The sequence below is a fragment of the Podarcis muralis genome, chromosome 8 (genome assembly GCF_964188315.1).
Source record: "Podarcis muralis chromosome 8, rPodMur119.hap1.1, whole genome shotgun sequence".
NCBI classification, from domain to species: domain Eukaryota; kingdom Metazoa; phylum Chordata; class Lepidosauria; order Squamata; family Lacertidae; genus Podarcis; species Podarcis muralis.
Window position 1 is genome coordinate 46,025,248 of NC_135662.1, and position 17,678 is coordinate 46,042,925.

The window sequence follows — 17,678 nt, forward strand, 5'->3', positions numbered from 1 at the left end:
GAACATTTTGTTTGGCTCAGTTTGAATTTTAATACCTCATGTTCTTAACAAATTAGTTCATACAAATAATATTCCCCACATTTTCTACTGAATACAGCAAATTGCGGAAGAGTCTGCACATAAGAACGAACTTCAGATGCAGTTGGATAGCAAGGAAAGTGATATAGAACAACTGCGCAGTAAAATTAATGACTTACAACTAGGCATGGACTCAACTAGTGTTGCCAGCCTTCCGCCAGATGACACTGATGGGAATGTTATAGGTAAGAGGCATAGATGTTTCGCTTACTATTTATGCATCTTGTTCACCAGGCTTTTCTTCTCTATATAGATAAGCTATCACCTTTTTTTTAAAAACAACAACCTTTGGCTTTATTATTTTCCATTTCTTTTGTAGATAGAGGATAATATGGTTTAAAGGCAGAATGCAAAATTCTCTGCATACTTCTGTATAGAGAAAATTTAAAAGCTTGAATTCCCATTTAGATAATTCCTTAGTATGCAGCTTGCAAGTTGTCATTTTTTTATACAGTAGCTGTAGATGTGATATCTGCATTTACCATCATTGTTTAGTTAGAGTATTTTTACTGTGAATTATATTTCATTGCACAAATAATTAACAAGTCCACTTCCCTACATGTACTGTTGCAGTAGGGGAAAAAAAGTAGCTACAGGTCTGTTAATACTATGTTTTGTGATATGGATTTTTTAAAAATCTTAATTATATTTATATGTATGATCTAACTACTGCAAAGAATAAAGCCCCTGACAATTGTAAAGCACCTGTTTCTTAGCTCCCCTTTTACAGTTACTGTATATCAAAATAACTGACACATCAAGACTGAATTGTTTTCTGATTCTTGATAACAAAATTAATTGGGGTCATTTCAGTTTATATTATTTTATGCTTTTAAGCTGTCTTTTAACTGATTAATTGTTTTAATTAATTAATTAATTAAATTAAGTCTGCATCACAATAGCAGACTTCCACTCATTTTCATTTCTCTTCTTGGCCTGCATGCCCCCAAAATCTGCTCTGGAGGATTTCCCAATTCTCTGGAGCAGACTTTGAGGGTGTACAGAGGGCTGCAGGGTAGAGAACAGGAAGGTGAAGTCACATTGCAAGTCCTTTCTGCTCACTCACAGACAAAAAATAAATAAATATTAAAAATGAAACATCTTAATTAATAGTGGACAGAATGGCCGAGGGATTAATTACCTAATTATTTCTTACTTGGTTGACAGTTCTATTTAAAAAGTATTAGATGGGAAAACCTATATAATAGGACCCGGAGGTAAGGAAAGATAGGAAAAACAATATATAGATTATAATTTCACATCAAAATCTGTAATGTGAACAGTTCAAGTTTTAAAATGTAACAGTTATTCTGCTCATTTACATGTGATTCACGCCACCTGGCCAGATTCTATATCTCTAGTCTCCAGTGAAGTGCATTTAGGATTGGATTCCTAGAGACTGAACACTATAGCTATCTTTTCTGACTCCTCCACCAGATTGTTTATCTTCTTTAGCCCTATTCAGAAGTTAGACATGTGCAGTGCTTTATTTGAAAAAACCCAAGTTGCCGGTACACCCCTTTGCCTGCCTCCTCCTCCTCCGCCACTGCTTCCCACCCACCACCACGCCCAGAGGCATTTGGTGTGACCTACCAAAGCAGGTCTACCACATGCACCGACTTTGTGTATGCTGAGTATTCCTGGCTCCTGGTGTCTGAGCATACAGTGAAAATATATGTTGTGACAAGGCCTTTGTGTGTACAGTTGTACGTGCAAAGAATTCAGCACAATCTTGAACCTCAGTTATGAGGGGTTCCAGATCACATGGAAGTCAGTTGTGTGCACAAAGGCTACATCTGCACAGATATTTGTGCTGTATGTGCAGATGCCAGAGGGCAGGGCTAGTTGGTGCACATGATGTTGGGGGCATGGCTACTTGGCACAGCCCTGCTCATGCGCTGGTTTCATGTGTGAGCAGAATTTATGAATAGTGTTATGTATGGTGTTCTTTAATGGACTTCATATTGAAAAGCAGCAGCTTTCATTCCTAACTGCGGCTTGCTACCTCTTCCTGTCTTCTTATCGTGATGTATAAGCATCTTTCCAGATAGTGGCTCTGCACACTAAGAATTAATTCTGATTGTGTTCATTTTTTGTTTATAATGTGTTGAGAGTTTCATTGGGGAGTACAGCTGAAAGTAAAGAACCTCAACCTGGGCTTAAAAGTCCCACTTTAGCCTAGACTCACTGTGTAATCAGAGGTCACTATCTCTCAGCCCCAGTTGTTGTTGTTGTTTAGTCGTTTAGTCATGTCCGACTCTTTGTGACCCCATGGACCAGAGCACGCCATGGACCTCAGCCCCAGTACCCTGTCATTAAACTTGCATCCAGTAAAAAATGATTGTTTTACTGCTAGGAGCCAGATGAAAACATTCTTCTTTAACCAGGGCTTTGGCTGTTAAAAAATCTATGGACTTTTAAATGTGTTTGCCTGTGTGAAGATGATGATGATTAGTATTTTGTGTTTTTATGTTGTCAACCACCCCCCTATAATCTGTGGATGAAGGGCGGAATATAAATTTAATGGTAATAAGATTTTTCAGTCAACACTTGGTTCTGAAACAGTACCCTGAATTTGGGATACATGTGGCAGGGTTCTCTCTCCCTGCCCCAGGTTAGAATATCACCAGCTGGCAGTTATTTGTAATGAAATTCGGCATTACAAACATCTGTCCTTTTTATAAGCATTTAGAGAACATTTAGCCTTTTATATGATTATGTAGGAATCTTACCAAGGAATCTTGTATGAAAACTAAATAAACTGCTTCTCTCTTATTCTTTATATCTAGCTGATTCTTCCTGCATTCCTTATTTATTTCTCTTCTATTCTTACCTTCTGTGAGTAATGGGACAAGTGGGTACTTTGTGTTTGCTCTCCTGCTTTTTTTGTTTATTGTGAACTGTGGCTTTCAGTTACTATACCTTTATGCTTAGTATTTCATCTTCCCTTTCCTAGTGTTACATTATATTTATGTTAAAATTTTTAATAATACTATGATTCATGCTATACCACCATTTTCAGACCAAAGTCTGGTCTGGCTGTTTCAAAACTTTGCCATTGAAACAGTATTTGATGTTACCCTTGTAAACCCTTTTGCTGCTTATCCTGCAATAGGTTTATTGCCATGGAAAATGAATTTGTGACTAAGCATGAAAAATGCTTCAATCCTGTTTTTTATTTAGCTGTGGCTTTTATTCCTGCTTCAGCAGTCTATTTGGTAATTGCTAATGGCTGCATGAAATTTATTTTCTTATAGTTCTCTGTTATTAAAGTGTTGCCTAATATGTCCCCCAATAGAGTCAAGAATGGAGGGCTGGCTTTCAATACCAAACAAAGGAAATATAAAACGTCATGGATGGAAGAAGCAGGTATATAAGAATTCTATTTTCTTTTGAAGCATAAGCCAAATCAGATATTAAATTATACAGCTTGCATCTAACGCATGGGTAGAAAACGTTTGATGCGTACTAAAACACATACACATGCTGAAAAATAATTGGTTATGTAAAACCATTTATGCTGTACAAAAAAAAAACACACAAAAAAACCAACAACAACCCAGGCCATCTAGTTATCATTTCTTCTATCTGCATATTTTTGAATACAATTTAAACTGAGTAAAAATCAGTATATATGCATCATTGGTTTTTATCCTAATGGCACTGTGGGTTAAACCACAGAGCCTAGGACTTGCTGATCAGAAGGTTGGCGGTTCGAATCCCCGCGACAGGGTGGGCTCCCGTTGTTTGGTCCCTGCTCCTGCCAACCTAGCAGTTTGAAAGCATGTCAAAGTGCAAGTAGATAAATAGGTACCGCTCCAGCGGGAAGGTAAACGGCATTTCCGTGCGCTGCTCTGGTTTGCCAGAAGCGGCTTAGTCATGCTGGCCACATGACCCGGAAGCTGTACGCCGGCTCCCTCGGTCAGTAAAGCAAGATGAGCGCCGCAACCCCAGAGTCGGTCACGACTGGACCTAATGGTCAGGGGTCCCTTTACCCTTTACCTTTATTAGTGATTAACTAATGTTGTCTCTGGGGTTGTTCACATGTCACCCCCAATTTCAGGCTTGTGCACTCCATGCTCCCTATCTTCCATCCTTCGCTTCCTTGTGTTCATAGTTATCTGAGTTTGAGTGAGATATGGCAACTTATCCTTTGCGCCAGCTTAGGATCAGAAGTCAAGCTATGATTTTGAAAAAGCCTCTCTTTTTATCCAGATAAATGAGGAGGTGGATAGAATTGCCTTTTATGTATTAACAGTCTTTTTCCTTTCCCTCTTTCTCAGTATGTTGTGGTCAGCAGCAGAAAGATTTTGTTCTATAACGACGAACAGGACAGAGAACATTCTAATCCATCCATGGTATTAGATATAGAGTACGTATTTCTAATATCAGTTTGAGATAACAGAAGGGAATTTTCTAATTTAAAAGGTTTAATTTTTATGGGTCTTTAGATACAGAGATACATTTTAGTTTTTGTCAGACTGGATAGGCTCAACTATTCAGAAGAATGGTTCACTTGAGCATGTTGAATCCTTTAGTGAATAGAGTGGCTCCATCATTTCTACAACTTTTATATGTTCACATGTCACACCAGATTTTCCTGCAGTAAATATGCATGTGTGAACATCAGATGAACGCCCATTAACACCACTGGATACACTTCTATGATCCCTGATTCAGCTGCATCTTCCTGTTACACATACTCTGTTACATATACGCACACTTCTCAATAATTCTTTATTTTGTAGGAAAGTCAGTAACGTTATGTACTTGTAGCAAAATGGATATTGATGTTAAACAGTAGGGAAATTAATTTTGATCTAATATCTGCTTAGTTGTGATATAATTATTAAAACAGTGCAATGTTTATTTGATTTCAGAAAATTGTTCCATGTGCGACCAGTAACACAGGGAGATGTCTATAGAGCAGAAACTGAGGAAATTCCTAAAATATTTCAGGTAACAGCAACTGTCATATTTTGATTTGAACATAGTTTCTTTAAAAAACTTTGTCAACTTTGAAGAAAAATGTATGAAATACTACTCTATGCCTTTCTTGTTTTGCTCAGATTCTATATGCCAATGAGGGCGAGTGCCGAAAAGATTTGGAAGCAGAACCAGTTCAGCCACCAGAGAAGACAACCTTTCTGAATCATAAAGGTCATGAATTCATCCCAACATTATACCACTTTCCAGCCAACTGTGAGGCTTGTGCCAAGCCCCTCTGGCATGTATTTAAGCCACCACCTGCAGTAGAATGTAGGCGATGCCATGTTAAGTGCCATAGAGATCACTTGGATAAAAAGGAAGAATTAATTGCACCATGTAAAGGTAAGGTATATTTGAATTCAGTGCAGTTCTATCCCAGGGGCAATCCAAACTAGGTTGATTAGATTATGGGTTGTATCTGGTGCTCTTCATGTGTAATTCCACTGGCTGAATGGGACTTCCATTTTTTCTCCTCTTCTTCTGCCCCCACCCTCAAATCTGTTCTGGAGGGTCCCCCAAACCCCCACAGCTGATTTTGAGGACATCCAAGTGCTTGTACATATAGTTTTTTAAAAGTAATTTGAAAATATATTGAAATATGCTGAGTGATTGTGTAACTTTTAAATCAGTAATCTGTTTTAAATTGATTAACCAATTAAGCAACTAAGTAAAGGTAAAGGGACCCCTGACTGTTAAGTCCAGTCGCTGGTGACTCTCGGGTCATGTGACCAGCATGACTAAGCCGCTTCTGGCGAACCAGAGCAACACGGAAACACCGTTTACCTTCCCGCCAGAGCGGTACCTATTTACCCACTTGTACTTTGATGTGCTTTCGAACTGCTAGGTTGGCAGGAGCAGGGACTGAGCAACGGGAGCTCACCCTGTTGCAGGGATTCGAACCTCCAACCTTCTGATCGGCAAGCCCTAGGCTCTGTGGTTTAGAACACAGCGCCACCCGCGTCCCTAAGCAACTAAGTAATGCAGTTTTAATTTTGAATGATCTGAATTTCTTTGCTGTAAAGTATGTACCTAAGTGCTACCAACCATAATACATTATTTTAAAATCATATAATTGTAGAGTTGGAACGAACCCTGAGGGTCATCTAGTCCAACCCCCTGCAATGCAGGAATATCAACTAAAGCATCCATGACAAATCACTACCCAATCTCTTATTAAAAACCTCCAGTGAATGAGAGGCGTTTGTTCAATACTTTCATTAGCCAACCAGGGGTGATAATGTTTATTTTATTATATTTTGGTTTTATTTAACAGTATTCTTTTTTTCTCATCAATAGTGAGTTATGATGTAACTTCAGCAAGAGATATGTTGTTGTTAGCCCCCTGTCAAGAAGATCAAAAGAAATGGGTTTCTCATTTAGTAAAGAAGATCCCCAAGACACCACCATCCAGTTTTGTTCGTGCTTCCCCCAGAACTCTTTCCACAAGGTCCTCAGCAAATCAGTCATTCAGAAAAGTTAAGAATGCGTCTGGAAAAGCTAGGTGAGATGTGAATGGACTAAATTTAAATTTTATTTTTTTTTAAGAAGGAGGGTCTGACCTATCCAAAGGTTACTGTGTTGACTAGATTCGCCTCTTACAAATCTGATTAAATCTGGTTCCTAGTTAAGGGCATTTACTAACTGGAGATACTGTCTTTTTAAATGCAGCAAATCTTACTTTATTTTCATTTAACAAGCAGCAGGAATTCATATCAATGTAAAATGATTTATTGAAGTCATTTGAAAATCCTAATGCATTTTGAGCAAATTGTTCTACAATGGGATTTAATTTTTAAAATAAACATTCAGTTTGTGAACATAACATACATATAATTTTTATATTTGTAAATATTATTAATATAAAAAATTCAACGCACTAGAACAATTTTAAGTCTTTAAAATAGACATAACAAATCACCTTACCCTTCCATCTATGCCTTTCTAGCTGATTGTAACTTGCTGTCATATCAACAAAGGAACTGGTGGAGGTTGGGGAGGTTCAGAGTCTTATATAAACATCTATTTTTCAGTATAATCAACTGGAATTCTTCATGTACCTATGGTGATGTTCATTTTTACACAAACTTCTCTTAAAAAGAGGAATGCACATGTTAGTAGTACCCTTAAAATGCATTGCTACTTGTTTCACCAGGTTTTTGCTTTATTGTTGCCTTATATTTTGCCTTGTATTTGGTTACTAATGGAAGTTTGATCTTCAGTATTGTATAACTCTGTGCCCCTCTTTGCTGCATTATTCCACATCCTGGTCAAAGTTCTCAGCAAAGTATCCGGATAATAAGTCATATCATTGATGTTGGTAAATATTCCTCCATGTAATCCTTAATACACTGTGTTTTATTTCTAGCATGCACAAGCCATTTATTTAGCCCTTTGTGTGAAAGTGCTTTCCAGTCTTTAATATTTTACTCTTTTTTATGGCAAAAAAATATTTTATGTAGATTTTTAAAACCATAGGTACATTCTTAAAATGGTATTACACTGAAGAAGGCAACACATTTAAATGGGGATCATATTGGGGATGTGCACTGACCAGAGGATTTGTTCAGACCCTGATTCAGCACTTCAAAAAACATCCACCTAAGTCCAAAGTACTTTGGAGGGTGCCCAATTTGTGTCAGTTCCAAGTCTGCGTCAGAAAAAAAGGCTTCATCACCTCTCCCATTTGCTATTGAGAACTCAGAAAAGAGCTCTAAATTGGGCAGAATTTAGGTGTGCATGCCTAAAATCCTTTGGCAGAAACAATCCTGCAAACTCTTGTGAGGATAACTGCAGTGGTTTTCCTACAGGAGGAATCATTACATTTTTGAGGTGGTGTAAGAAAGCGATCACATTAGTCTTCCCTACTGTGGTGGACACCCAGGGGGTGTATTTATCAATCCTTTAGAGTTGATTTTGGAGTGGGGGGTAAGGGACTACAGGGGATTTCCTTTCCTCCCTGTTGTTTTGTTTGTGGGCACTACTTCAGTGACACTACTTCAGTGCTCATAGCTGTAAGCAAAATGCTTTGTTTACTTGTGTGCCTGCCCAGTATGCTGGGATGCTGTATTTTCCCCACTCCAAGCCCTCCATTGTTGCCTCCTAAGCCGCTATTGTGTATCTTCTTCCAGCAAGAGGAACTGGAGCTGTCTGCTGTAATGCCCTTGAAACTTGCCCCCACTCAGCTTTTTGTTTTTGCAGTTCAGGCAGATGGCATAGCTGGGATCCACCGTCATCTCAAAATTATCCCAGATTATGCTCTGCTACTTTCTCCTTTTTATGGTTCTGCCAGCCTTGGAGAGGGTGGGGGAGAATTTGCATCTGCTGTGTATGTTGTCACTGCTCCTGCCTGCAAAAGTTTCAGCTTCGTGGGAGAGTAATTTTTCTAGGCAGCACTGCCTCTACCCCAGTGGGAATCACCATGTGGTTTTCTGCCAGCACCAAGTACGGGCCTGCTGATCAGACATGTAAGGGTGTGGCTATGTTAAATGTGTCTATTGTTCTGCTGCTTTGCTACCTATACCCTTTAGCCCAGTAACACACAACAGTATGTATGTAGAAAAGAAGCACATAAAAATGGAAAGCACAGAGTGAATTGAATCCAACTAACTCGTTAAATCCATTGAAATAAATGGACATGAATGATGTAAATCTATTTATTTGAATGAATTCGTTGGATATGGCTTGTGGTGATACAGTGTGTGCTTCTGGAAATCGCTAGTACGTATGATGAAAACAGGCTCAAAAGGACAGAAAGCAACCATTAACAAATATGGAAAAACAGGGAAAATCACTTGAGGATGGGCACATACGGGGGTGGGGGGGTGGGGAGAAAGGTACTTAAATTAAATTAATGTGACTTAAAAGGTACTGCTTTTCTCATCTTCTGAGTGACTGAACATGTTACAGTGGGTTTGGCTCCCCCTACTGCTCAAAGGCAGGGAACACTGAACTTTAGAGGAAGTAGATGGTTTTCTCCTTAGGCTTCAGTTTGCTTCATGTGCAAGCTTAAAAAAAAAAAATCACACACAAATTATACAATAACAAACCACTGCGCCAGAAAAAGCTCACTAACTGAGTACACAGCAGAGCATAAGACCAACCTTAGGAACAAGGAAACCTAGTATGGCAGTTGAAAAGAACATTTTTAAAAGGGAATGGCACCTTGAAAACTTTAGATCATCCAAGGACAAATACCTTTCAAGTGAGAACAATGGTTCCTTCTCCCTTGGGTATTTAAAGTCTTCAAGTAGGATGTTGCTGTTCATGCCCTTTGACCACAAGGTGGCACTAAACTCTCAGACCTGCCATTCAGGTAGGAACCAAGAATTCTCTCTCTCATTCCATCTCTTTTATCTTTGTGTTACAGCAGCTTTGCTTCATGAGTGCCTTATGCAGGCAGTAAGTTGTGATTGTTGTAACTCATCTGCTCGTTTTGCCGCCTAAACCATAGAAATCATATGATCTCAGTTAAGTTTAATTATGAGTTTCAATGTTAACTTTTTCATTTATGTTTCAAGCCATCTTTCTTCTAGGACCAAATATGTTCACCCTACTCATTTGTCTCCCTCATTTCTGACACTTTCTTATATACATCTTCATTTGTGCTTCCCTACATTGTACTAGAGGTTTTGTATTCTTTAGCTAAGCTCCCGTACGTGGATGGCATGCCTGGGAGCATGTATGATTTATATATGATTACATTAATGATGAAAAATACAGCTCTATTTCAATACAAAATATATCATAGAAGATACATTTTCTGATTTCTCGGAAAGAAAAAACAATAAGGATGTGATTTGGAAGCAAAAATATATCAGCTAAATATACTGCTGAGTCAACCACTGGAGGATATAAACATAGATGCTAAGTTGTGCTAGGATCAATGCTGGCATTCTGTATAATTTTTGCACATTCATTCTAGTTTTACATCTTTTCTTCATTATGTATCCTGAATACTGATCTTCATCTTTCTATATGTACCTGTGAGTGCATATATGTCTTATATACATTTAGCCAAATAAAGAGCTACATAGCTTCACTTTGTCAATTCATATTCATAGCTGTTTCTCCCTTACCACCATTGTCTTAGGAGGAAATTCAGAATGTTGATTCATTTTAACTAGAGAACTTTGTGTTGTCCTCACCATTTCTTTATAAGCATTTCTTGTCCTATTTCACTGGGATTCACAGTCTTTCTAGTCATGGACAAGGTTCTTCAAGCATGAAATCATCTGGCACTGACCCTAGTGACAGGCTCAGCTTGCTTGTTTCATCTCTTAACACTGATTGCTATTAAACGAGCTTTAACTGTAGTAGAAATTATCAGAAAGGGCAGAAATATAATTGAAGTTTAGAGACCATTTTCATATTTTCACATTTGGTTAGGTTGGTATTTATCAACATCCATTCAGACAACTTGAAACATTCAGAAAATCACTAGTAGAAGAAATTGAACAGAAATGCTCTGATCTTGCTCCATGAGCGCTTCAGTATTGCTGAAGTCAGCAAGATAGATTTAAATGCATATTTTTTGGAACTTGGGACTAAGATACACAAATACTGGATGGAAATATGAGGCTGAATATTAATTTTAAAAATAAGACCTCTAAAACATTTTTCTTGCTGGTTGCTCCTATTGAACATCCCAGAATATACTAGGCTGTGGATGGGGTTTATTTTATTAGCGTTGTGTTATGATGCTTCTGGTTGTACAATTTTGTTATGGCTGCCTGAAGTTTAGGCTATCTTGAGCATTTTGAGAGCAGGGGAAGAAATAAATACATGTTTAGAGCTAGTTAATACATTTTAGTTTTGTAAAATTAATTTCATTCCTCCTGGAGCTATTTTAATATCTGTTTATTTCCTTGTCAGTGATTTTTATTTTCTGATGGATATTTCATTCCTTATTTCATTTATTTAGCATGATGTTATAATTTGTTTATAAATACTAAATATGTTAACAGTAAGAAAAGATACACTGTATATCATTTATCAGAAATGCATATATTTAAATAGAAGTTATGCAGTGAACAGTTGACTCAGACAGAAAATAATATCTCTTTCTTCAAAAACAACCAAAATCTATAGTTTTTGAAATGCCAGTTCTTTTAAAGATTTTCTTTTATTGCAAAGTAATTTGGCTATACTTTTTGAGCCTTCATCTGTGAATTTCATTGCTTGGGTCCTGAACATTTAGAAATTAGAGTCTCTTTAATCCTTAATTGAGAGGCATAAAATTTCCATTTAAGTAGAAAAAAGGGGAATTTTCTTCTTGTTAAAGCAATTCATTCCCCCCCTCTTTCTTTCCACTGTTTTATTAGAAACTTTGGTCTAGGTCTTCCCTTTTATTTGCTATTAGCATTCAGATCACTTCTCCTAGAGCACCATTTTTCGTATAGAGTGCACAGTGAGCCCTCAGCGCATCGAAATAGTCGTGAAATGTTCATTTCTAAATTTCAATAGGTCAAAGGAGTATGGATCTGTGGGGGACATTACCCATTCAGAAAACTCAAGTTACTGGTGAGTAGCCTTTGCTTTTGAACCCACTGCTACTTGTCATGTGACAGTAGTAAGAAAGCAGAATTGCTTTCTTCTAGTAATGAAGAAGGAGCTTTCTTAGAATGAGAAAACTATATTATTTCTCAGATTGTCATCTTGGAGATGCCCGTGGCTTTCTTTCTTTGATCTTGGATATCATTTGCTCGGATTCTTTGTCAGCTCTATGCTTCCTGGTCTTGATACTGTTGGTAACAAAACAGTATGCATATCCTCATAACACAATTATGTTGTGTAGAATATGCGATGGTGGTGGAATCCATTCTTGGAATAAGTACATTTCCCTCATGTGCTCTCTAACATTTCTCTATTCTGATGGTGAAGGTGTACACTTTATTATCCACAACAGCCTAATTTGAGAAAAGTCTGTGTTAACTTTGGACAGTGCTAAATATATTCATTTCCTAGGTAACAAAAAATCTTCAAAACAAGGGATTGGTGAAAATATTCTCATTTGATGGCAGTTTCACAAGATTTCTTTTAATTTTACTGCCCTAATATATTTCCTAGAGAGAACAATAAAAAGTATATTCTGCTACATCTTTCTTTATTATTTGTTAGTCTAATTTAGCCTGCTTTTCTTAAGGAAGGCCAGAGCAACTTATATGGGGTTCCTAAGCATTCTCCCATCCAAGTACTAGACTTGTGCATCTTTACCAATTTTGCATCCTCATGTCACTTGTTGGATCCAATATTTTATAACCATAGATGTCCTTGACATTTATTTCACATTCTTGACGTTAAGTAAGTTTGCATTATAACTACTGCTCTACAAATCAGGCCATCCCCAATTCAGATCTTATCCCAGTAGCAACAGAGGTAATTCAGTTGGTAGAGGATGAGACTCTTAATCTCAGAGCCCCACATTGGGCAAAAAATTCCTGCATTGCAGGGTTTGGACTATATGGCCCTTGTGGTCCCTTCCAACTCTACAATTCTATGGTTCTGTGGATCTTCCATGAATTCACTAGGTGGCCTGAAGCAAGATACTCTTGAGTCTTATTGCAGGGCTGTTGTAAGGATTAGAAATGATAAGTAAGCAGGCACTGTAACTCTTCCAACGGTTTGGCTTCAACCCCAAAGGTGCACTCCTCCATTGTCTCCTGACAAGACAGATGCCAACAACCAGCAAAATTAGAAGTATTGTTACTTGCCTTCTGCTAGCTGGGTTATGGCTTCTGGTCAAGGCAGGAACAAAAGCTTTGGAAATAGGCTTTTGCTGCCGTGATTCTATACTCGTTTGTTTCCTGCCTTCCTTGAGTTCAGTACGGTTTGTTGTTGCTCCCGCTTATCCTTCTCAGGCTAGTGTCTGTGTTTTCCCCCTTCTTATTGCCCTTTCCTATTAGCCTCTGTTTTCCAAGATCTTTCCCTCTCTCCCATCAGCTTTGTTTCTGGTGGATTAACATCTATGAAGCTGCTGTGGTCATCAGGAGATTTGGAGTGAAGTGTCTCTTTTTCTGTAACATCTGAATCAGGAGTGACTGTAGAGGCTCTGGACCGCTGCTTGGGTGCAGTGGGGGACTGGATGAGGGCCAGTAATAATGTGTGAGAGTGGTTTCTGTGTCTGGGTTTCCTTTTCTGGATGGGATTACACTTCTGAAGGAACAGGTATGTAGTTTGGGGGTACTCCTGGATCTTTCTGTGTTACTTGAGGCACAGGTGGCTTCAATGGTAAGACAGATGCACCTGTTTCCAGACCTAGATAGCTTGGCAGCTGTGATCTTGGCACTGGTAATCTCAGATTATTGGAATGTGCTCTGATGTTTCTCTTGGGCTTAGTCTGGAAGCTGCAACTAGTGAATGCAGCGACTAGGTTGTTGACTGGGGCACGCCACTAACACAATAGAACATATATGCTGAGGGAGATGCACTGGCTGCCAGGATCCTACAAACTGAAGTTCCAAGGTTTTGCTTTTAGTATTTAAAGCCCTAAACAGCGTGGGACCAGGTTACTTAAGGGACTGCCTTGCCCTATATATCCCTGCCTGGTAACTGGGTTCCTGAAATGGAGCACTCCTGAGAATACTGCATGCCCCAGAAATGTGCATAGTGTGTACCAAGAACTGGGCTTTTGGTGTTGCAGCTCTAGCCCTCTGTAATGAGTTACAAACAGAAATTAGACAAGCACCTACCACCTTGATATCTATTCATATATTTTGATTTAACAAGGCTTTCCTTGAAGTGTGACCCAGTCAGTTTATGGAATATTGATTGTATAATTGTAGAAATGGTTTAAATTGCTTTTAGTTTACCAATACCATATGTTGGTATGCCTGGCGTGCTCTGGTCCATGGGGTCACGAAGAGTCGGACACGACTAAACGACTAAACAACAACAACCATATGTTCTATTTTATCTTACTGTACACCATTTTGGTAGCTTTTCATTTTGAAGCAGCATAGAAATATTATTTTTTAAAAATCCTAAAACAAACTTTGATCCTAGATCAGGCACAGCTCTGAGAGTTGTATCAATGAATAAAGCATATATAAACATATTCAGGATTCTGTATTATTTCATTTATGCTGTGGTATTACCAGAAATATTAATTATATTTGAATATCTGAATTTACGGAGTGTATAGTGAGGTTTGGGCATAATTCTTTACATTCAGATAAGTGAATTTTCACATAGCAAGTGGGTGGATAGTGGGACCTGTGGGTGGTTTGCAATTGATAGCAAAGTTTACATTTTTACCATCATACCGTGGGAATCTGCTGCCAGTTGCAGCTTCTCAACACAAATGCACACAGTAAAAACAAACAAACAAACACACACACCCCAGAATGTTCAGTATGTACATAGGATAATCTCCACTAATATTCCATTGTATGCAGAATATCAAATGTAACACTGCTCTAACATGCCTCTGGTACATTAACTCCTGAACAATATTTTAAATATTGTTGACCTGTTAAACTAAACGACATAATGAAAAATGAGGCAATTCTAATGGTGTCTTTTTCTTTTTTTCTTTCCAGTTAACAATATATGCCGCACTCCATGGAATCTGGCTGAGTCTGAGAAAGCTGTGCTTTTTTCCACCATACAGGGCAGTGCAGACTGGTTGTTTGTTACAATGCAATTATCACAGGCTTCAGGGCTAAGACTGCTATTACTCTCTCCTCCTTGCTTTGGCACAAAAAGCACGCTGAGGGTGTCTTATTGCGGGTTTGCCTTAAGGTAGATTAGATTAATTATTACTATGTAATGCAAGTAAAAGCAAATAAAGCTTAGCTAGAAATAAGTTTAAACTGCTGCCTTTTTGGATTTCTAAAAAATAAAACCGCCAGCTGATCATGATGGAATGCAGTGAGCTTTTCTTGTATCAATGAGAATAAGAGGACTATTTACCCTGTGGGAAGGATATTTATATCAAGATAAGCACACAAATATGAGTATAGAAAGAAGGTATCTCAAACTGAGAAGGACTGAATTTTCTTTGAAGACTCGGAAGTTGTGCAGAAAACAGCAAAATTTGCTTGAAAACAAATATAATCACTTGTGCCTTTTCTGCATTGTTGTTAATGCTAATAATTCATCATGACAGCTCAAGGTGTTAAATATTTTGCTTTACAAAATACTTATTCTGCATATTTGTAAAGGGGGAGAAAATGAGTAATTGCATGTAATCTATGCATTGTTGCCAAGCCATACAGAATTTTACTTCTAGAGGCATTAGAAACTAAGTTAAAACAACCAAGTTTGGAAGCATATTTTGGTACATATTTTTTTTCTATAATTTGTATAACATATTGCATTAACAATTTGAAGTGCTAATTATAGCAAATACACACACCCCACAAAATGTATGCACTGTTTGAAATGTAAATTATTGTTAGAACACTTTTAATGGATGTTGCCCTTTTAGTGCCTTAATCTGTTTTACTGCCATGTCAAATAAGTGTAGAAATCTCAAATACCTATTATGTGTCAGTGGTTTTATTGATCAAAGTATTGTAGAAGCTAGTTCCATTTTCATGTGTACAATTTTAAATGAAATTGCCTGTTACCAAGAGAGATTTTAATCATAAATACAAAAAGTAACAAATGCTTGTACCACGAATTTGAAACACCTAGAACACTTTAAAATTCCAGATAATACAGGAATTGAGTACATTTTAAGCTCTTGCTTTGTAGCAGGAATATTATTGTGGTATGAACAGTATGGCTTATTTTATTTTTTAACCAAATACCTCTTCAGTAACTTATAACAGCTTTGCAGTTGTGTATTAAATAAGAAGCACTGGAAAACTGATTCGTCTACATGACGATTTGCATGTTTAAAGTGGTATTGAAAGCCACACTAATAGATATGTAATAAGCATATCTGTTATTACTATGGTAATGACTCGTGCTCATTTAATACAAAATAAAACTAATTTATGGAAGAACTATTTTGAAAATGACTGTGGTATTTTTCTCCAGAATACACTTCTTAGGAAGTTTGGGAAATTATGATGCTTTACAAACAGATAACTGTCAACATATTTAAATCTGATACAAACTTGATAAATTTTTTTAATTACATTTTTATAATGTCATACTACATTTTAATACAGGGTAAAGTAGAAAAAAAATTCATAGGACTTTGAAGAATTTATTTTGATATGTGAATTGTTAAATCCCATTTAGTAAGCACATAATGACTTTCATCAAAAGGAAATTATACCAGGTACACAGCTCTTAAAAGAGAATATTTACATATATTTTAATTTATAATTAAGTCATGATTAGTAGTAAAAACCTGTCAAGCTTATTCTGCACTCTTTGGAAGTCAGTGATACTGTACTATCCCTAAACAGAAGTAGCATGGACTCTTAATTAGATGATGAGATGGGGATGGCCAGAGAAGACTGACAACAAAATAAGAGTTGGGTTGTAGCAGGGGAGACCATGAGGAAGGTCAGAATTGTTCAGGAACAGATTTTCTTAAATCGGGCCTTGAGGAAGGAGAGAAAAATGGTTTGAGGAAGGAAAAGGAAAGACGGAATGGAGGGCAGCATGGCATAAGCTGCCAAAAGCAGCAACTGGGAGGGAGAGACAAAGGAGAGAAGGCAATAGATGAGCTTGTGACAGCCACGGAGTAAGAATTGATGTGAGAGGGAACATGCAAGAAGAGGTGGAGCAGAGAGGTTGACCACTGTAAGTTCTTTAAACTGAACAGGGAAGCAACACTGGAAATAAGTGGGGGCTGATATGGCCAAAGTGAAGAAAGGATGAACCCACCTTAAGGAGAGGGAAATGGAGAAAGGCCAGCAAGTGATTTGGGCAGATAGTGATTTTGGTGCTTGCTTCCCCTGGTTCAAAAGGTGCGGGTTTTTTATTCTGTTTTCTTGATTAAAGTTGTATAATTGTACACTGTTTCCATGAAGATGGATAGAAATTAAATGTTTATTTACAGATGGGTATAAGCATTACCTGTAAATGTGCAATTTACAGCCTTTTTGCCAGATTAAAAATTTTGGTAGAGGGGATGAGGGGTGCCTAGGAGGGAGGATAAGAGAGTACTCACAACCATATATACATATGGTAGCTTAATAGCAACAGAACTAACATAGAATTTGATAGGAGAGGGAGAAGGGTATTGATGCAGAACAATACTGATCCTTGCTGAAAGCTATGTGGTGACATTTCATGAGTGTTCACCTGTTACATTCTGGAGAATTATGCCTAAGCCCCAAATTGAGGGTGCCCAATTGGTTTCATCTCCAGGGCATATTGTTACATTCAGGAATCAATTCCTATGGTGTGTAGGTGAACCTGTTAAAATATTGATTCCTGCCCAGTTCTGAATTTGGTATCAGGTCTCTCCACCACGCAATGTCATTATATTGTGAGTTAATGTTCCCATTTAAGTTATGTATTGTATCAAGATCTGATATATTTTCTCAGTATTGTTTGTTGTCACTGTGCTGTTTTGTTCTCTGGTGTTCCTCAACCCATATGTATATATCTTCTACCTTATCAGTCCACTTCATGAATCATTTGGAGTAGCTGTTGCCTGTAAAACATTATGCTGCAATAAACCAATGAGTCTGTAAAATGTCACACAA

At 37.6% G+C, this 17,678-nt stretch overlaps 1 protein-coding gene across 2 annotated transcripts in view; it reads left to right on the top strand.

Annotated features, from left to right (window-relative positions):
- Positions 1–17,678, top strand: part of ROCK1 (Rho associated coiled-coil containing protein kinase 1) — a 60,042-nt gene extending 42,364 nt beyond the window's left edge. Inside the window, exons 27-34 of one of the 2 annotated variants that reach the window (XM_028737228.2) lie at positions 98–263; positions 3,377–3,447; positions 4,362–4,450; positions 4,959–5,037; positions 5,148–5,409; positions 6,364–6,568; positions 11,530–11,586; positions 14,604–17,678. In XM_028737228.2, coding sequence (XP_028593061.1) covers positions 98–263; positions 3,377–3,447; positions 4,362–4,450; positions 4,959–5,037; positions 5,148–5,409; positions 6,364–6,568; positions 11,530–11,586; positions 14,604–14,607 — 933 coding nt within the window. In that variant the 3' untranslated portion in view covers positions 14,608–17,678. The remainder of the gene's footprint in view (positions 1–97; positions 264–3,376; positions 3,448–4,361; positions 4,451–4,958; positions 5,038–5,147; positions 5,410–6,363; positions 6,569–11,529; positions 11,587–14,603) is intronic. The other variant, XM_028737229.2, reaches the window with a different exon arrangement.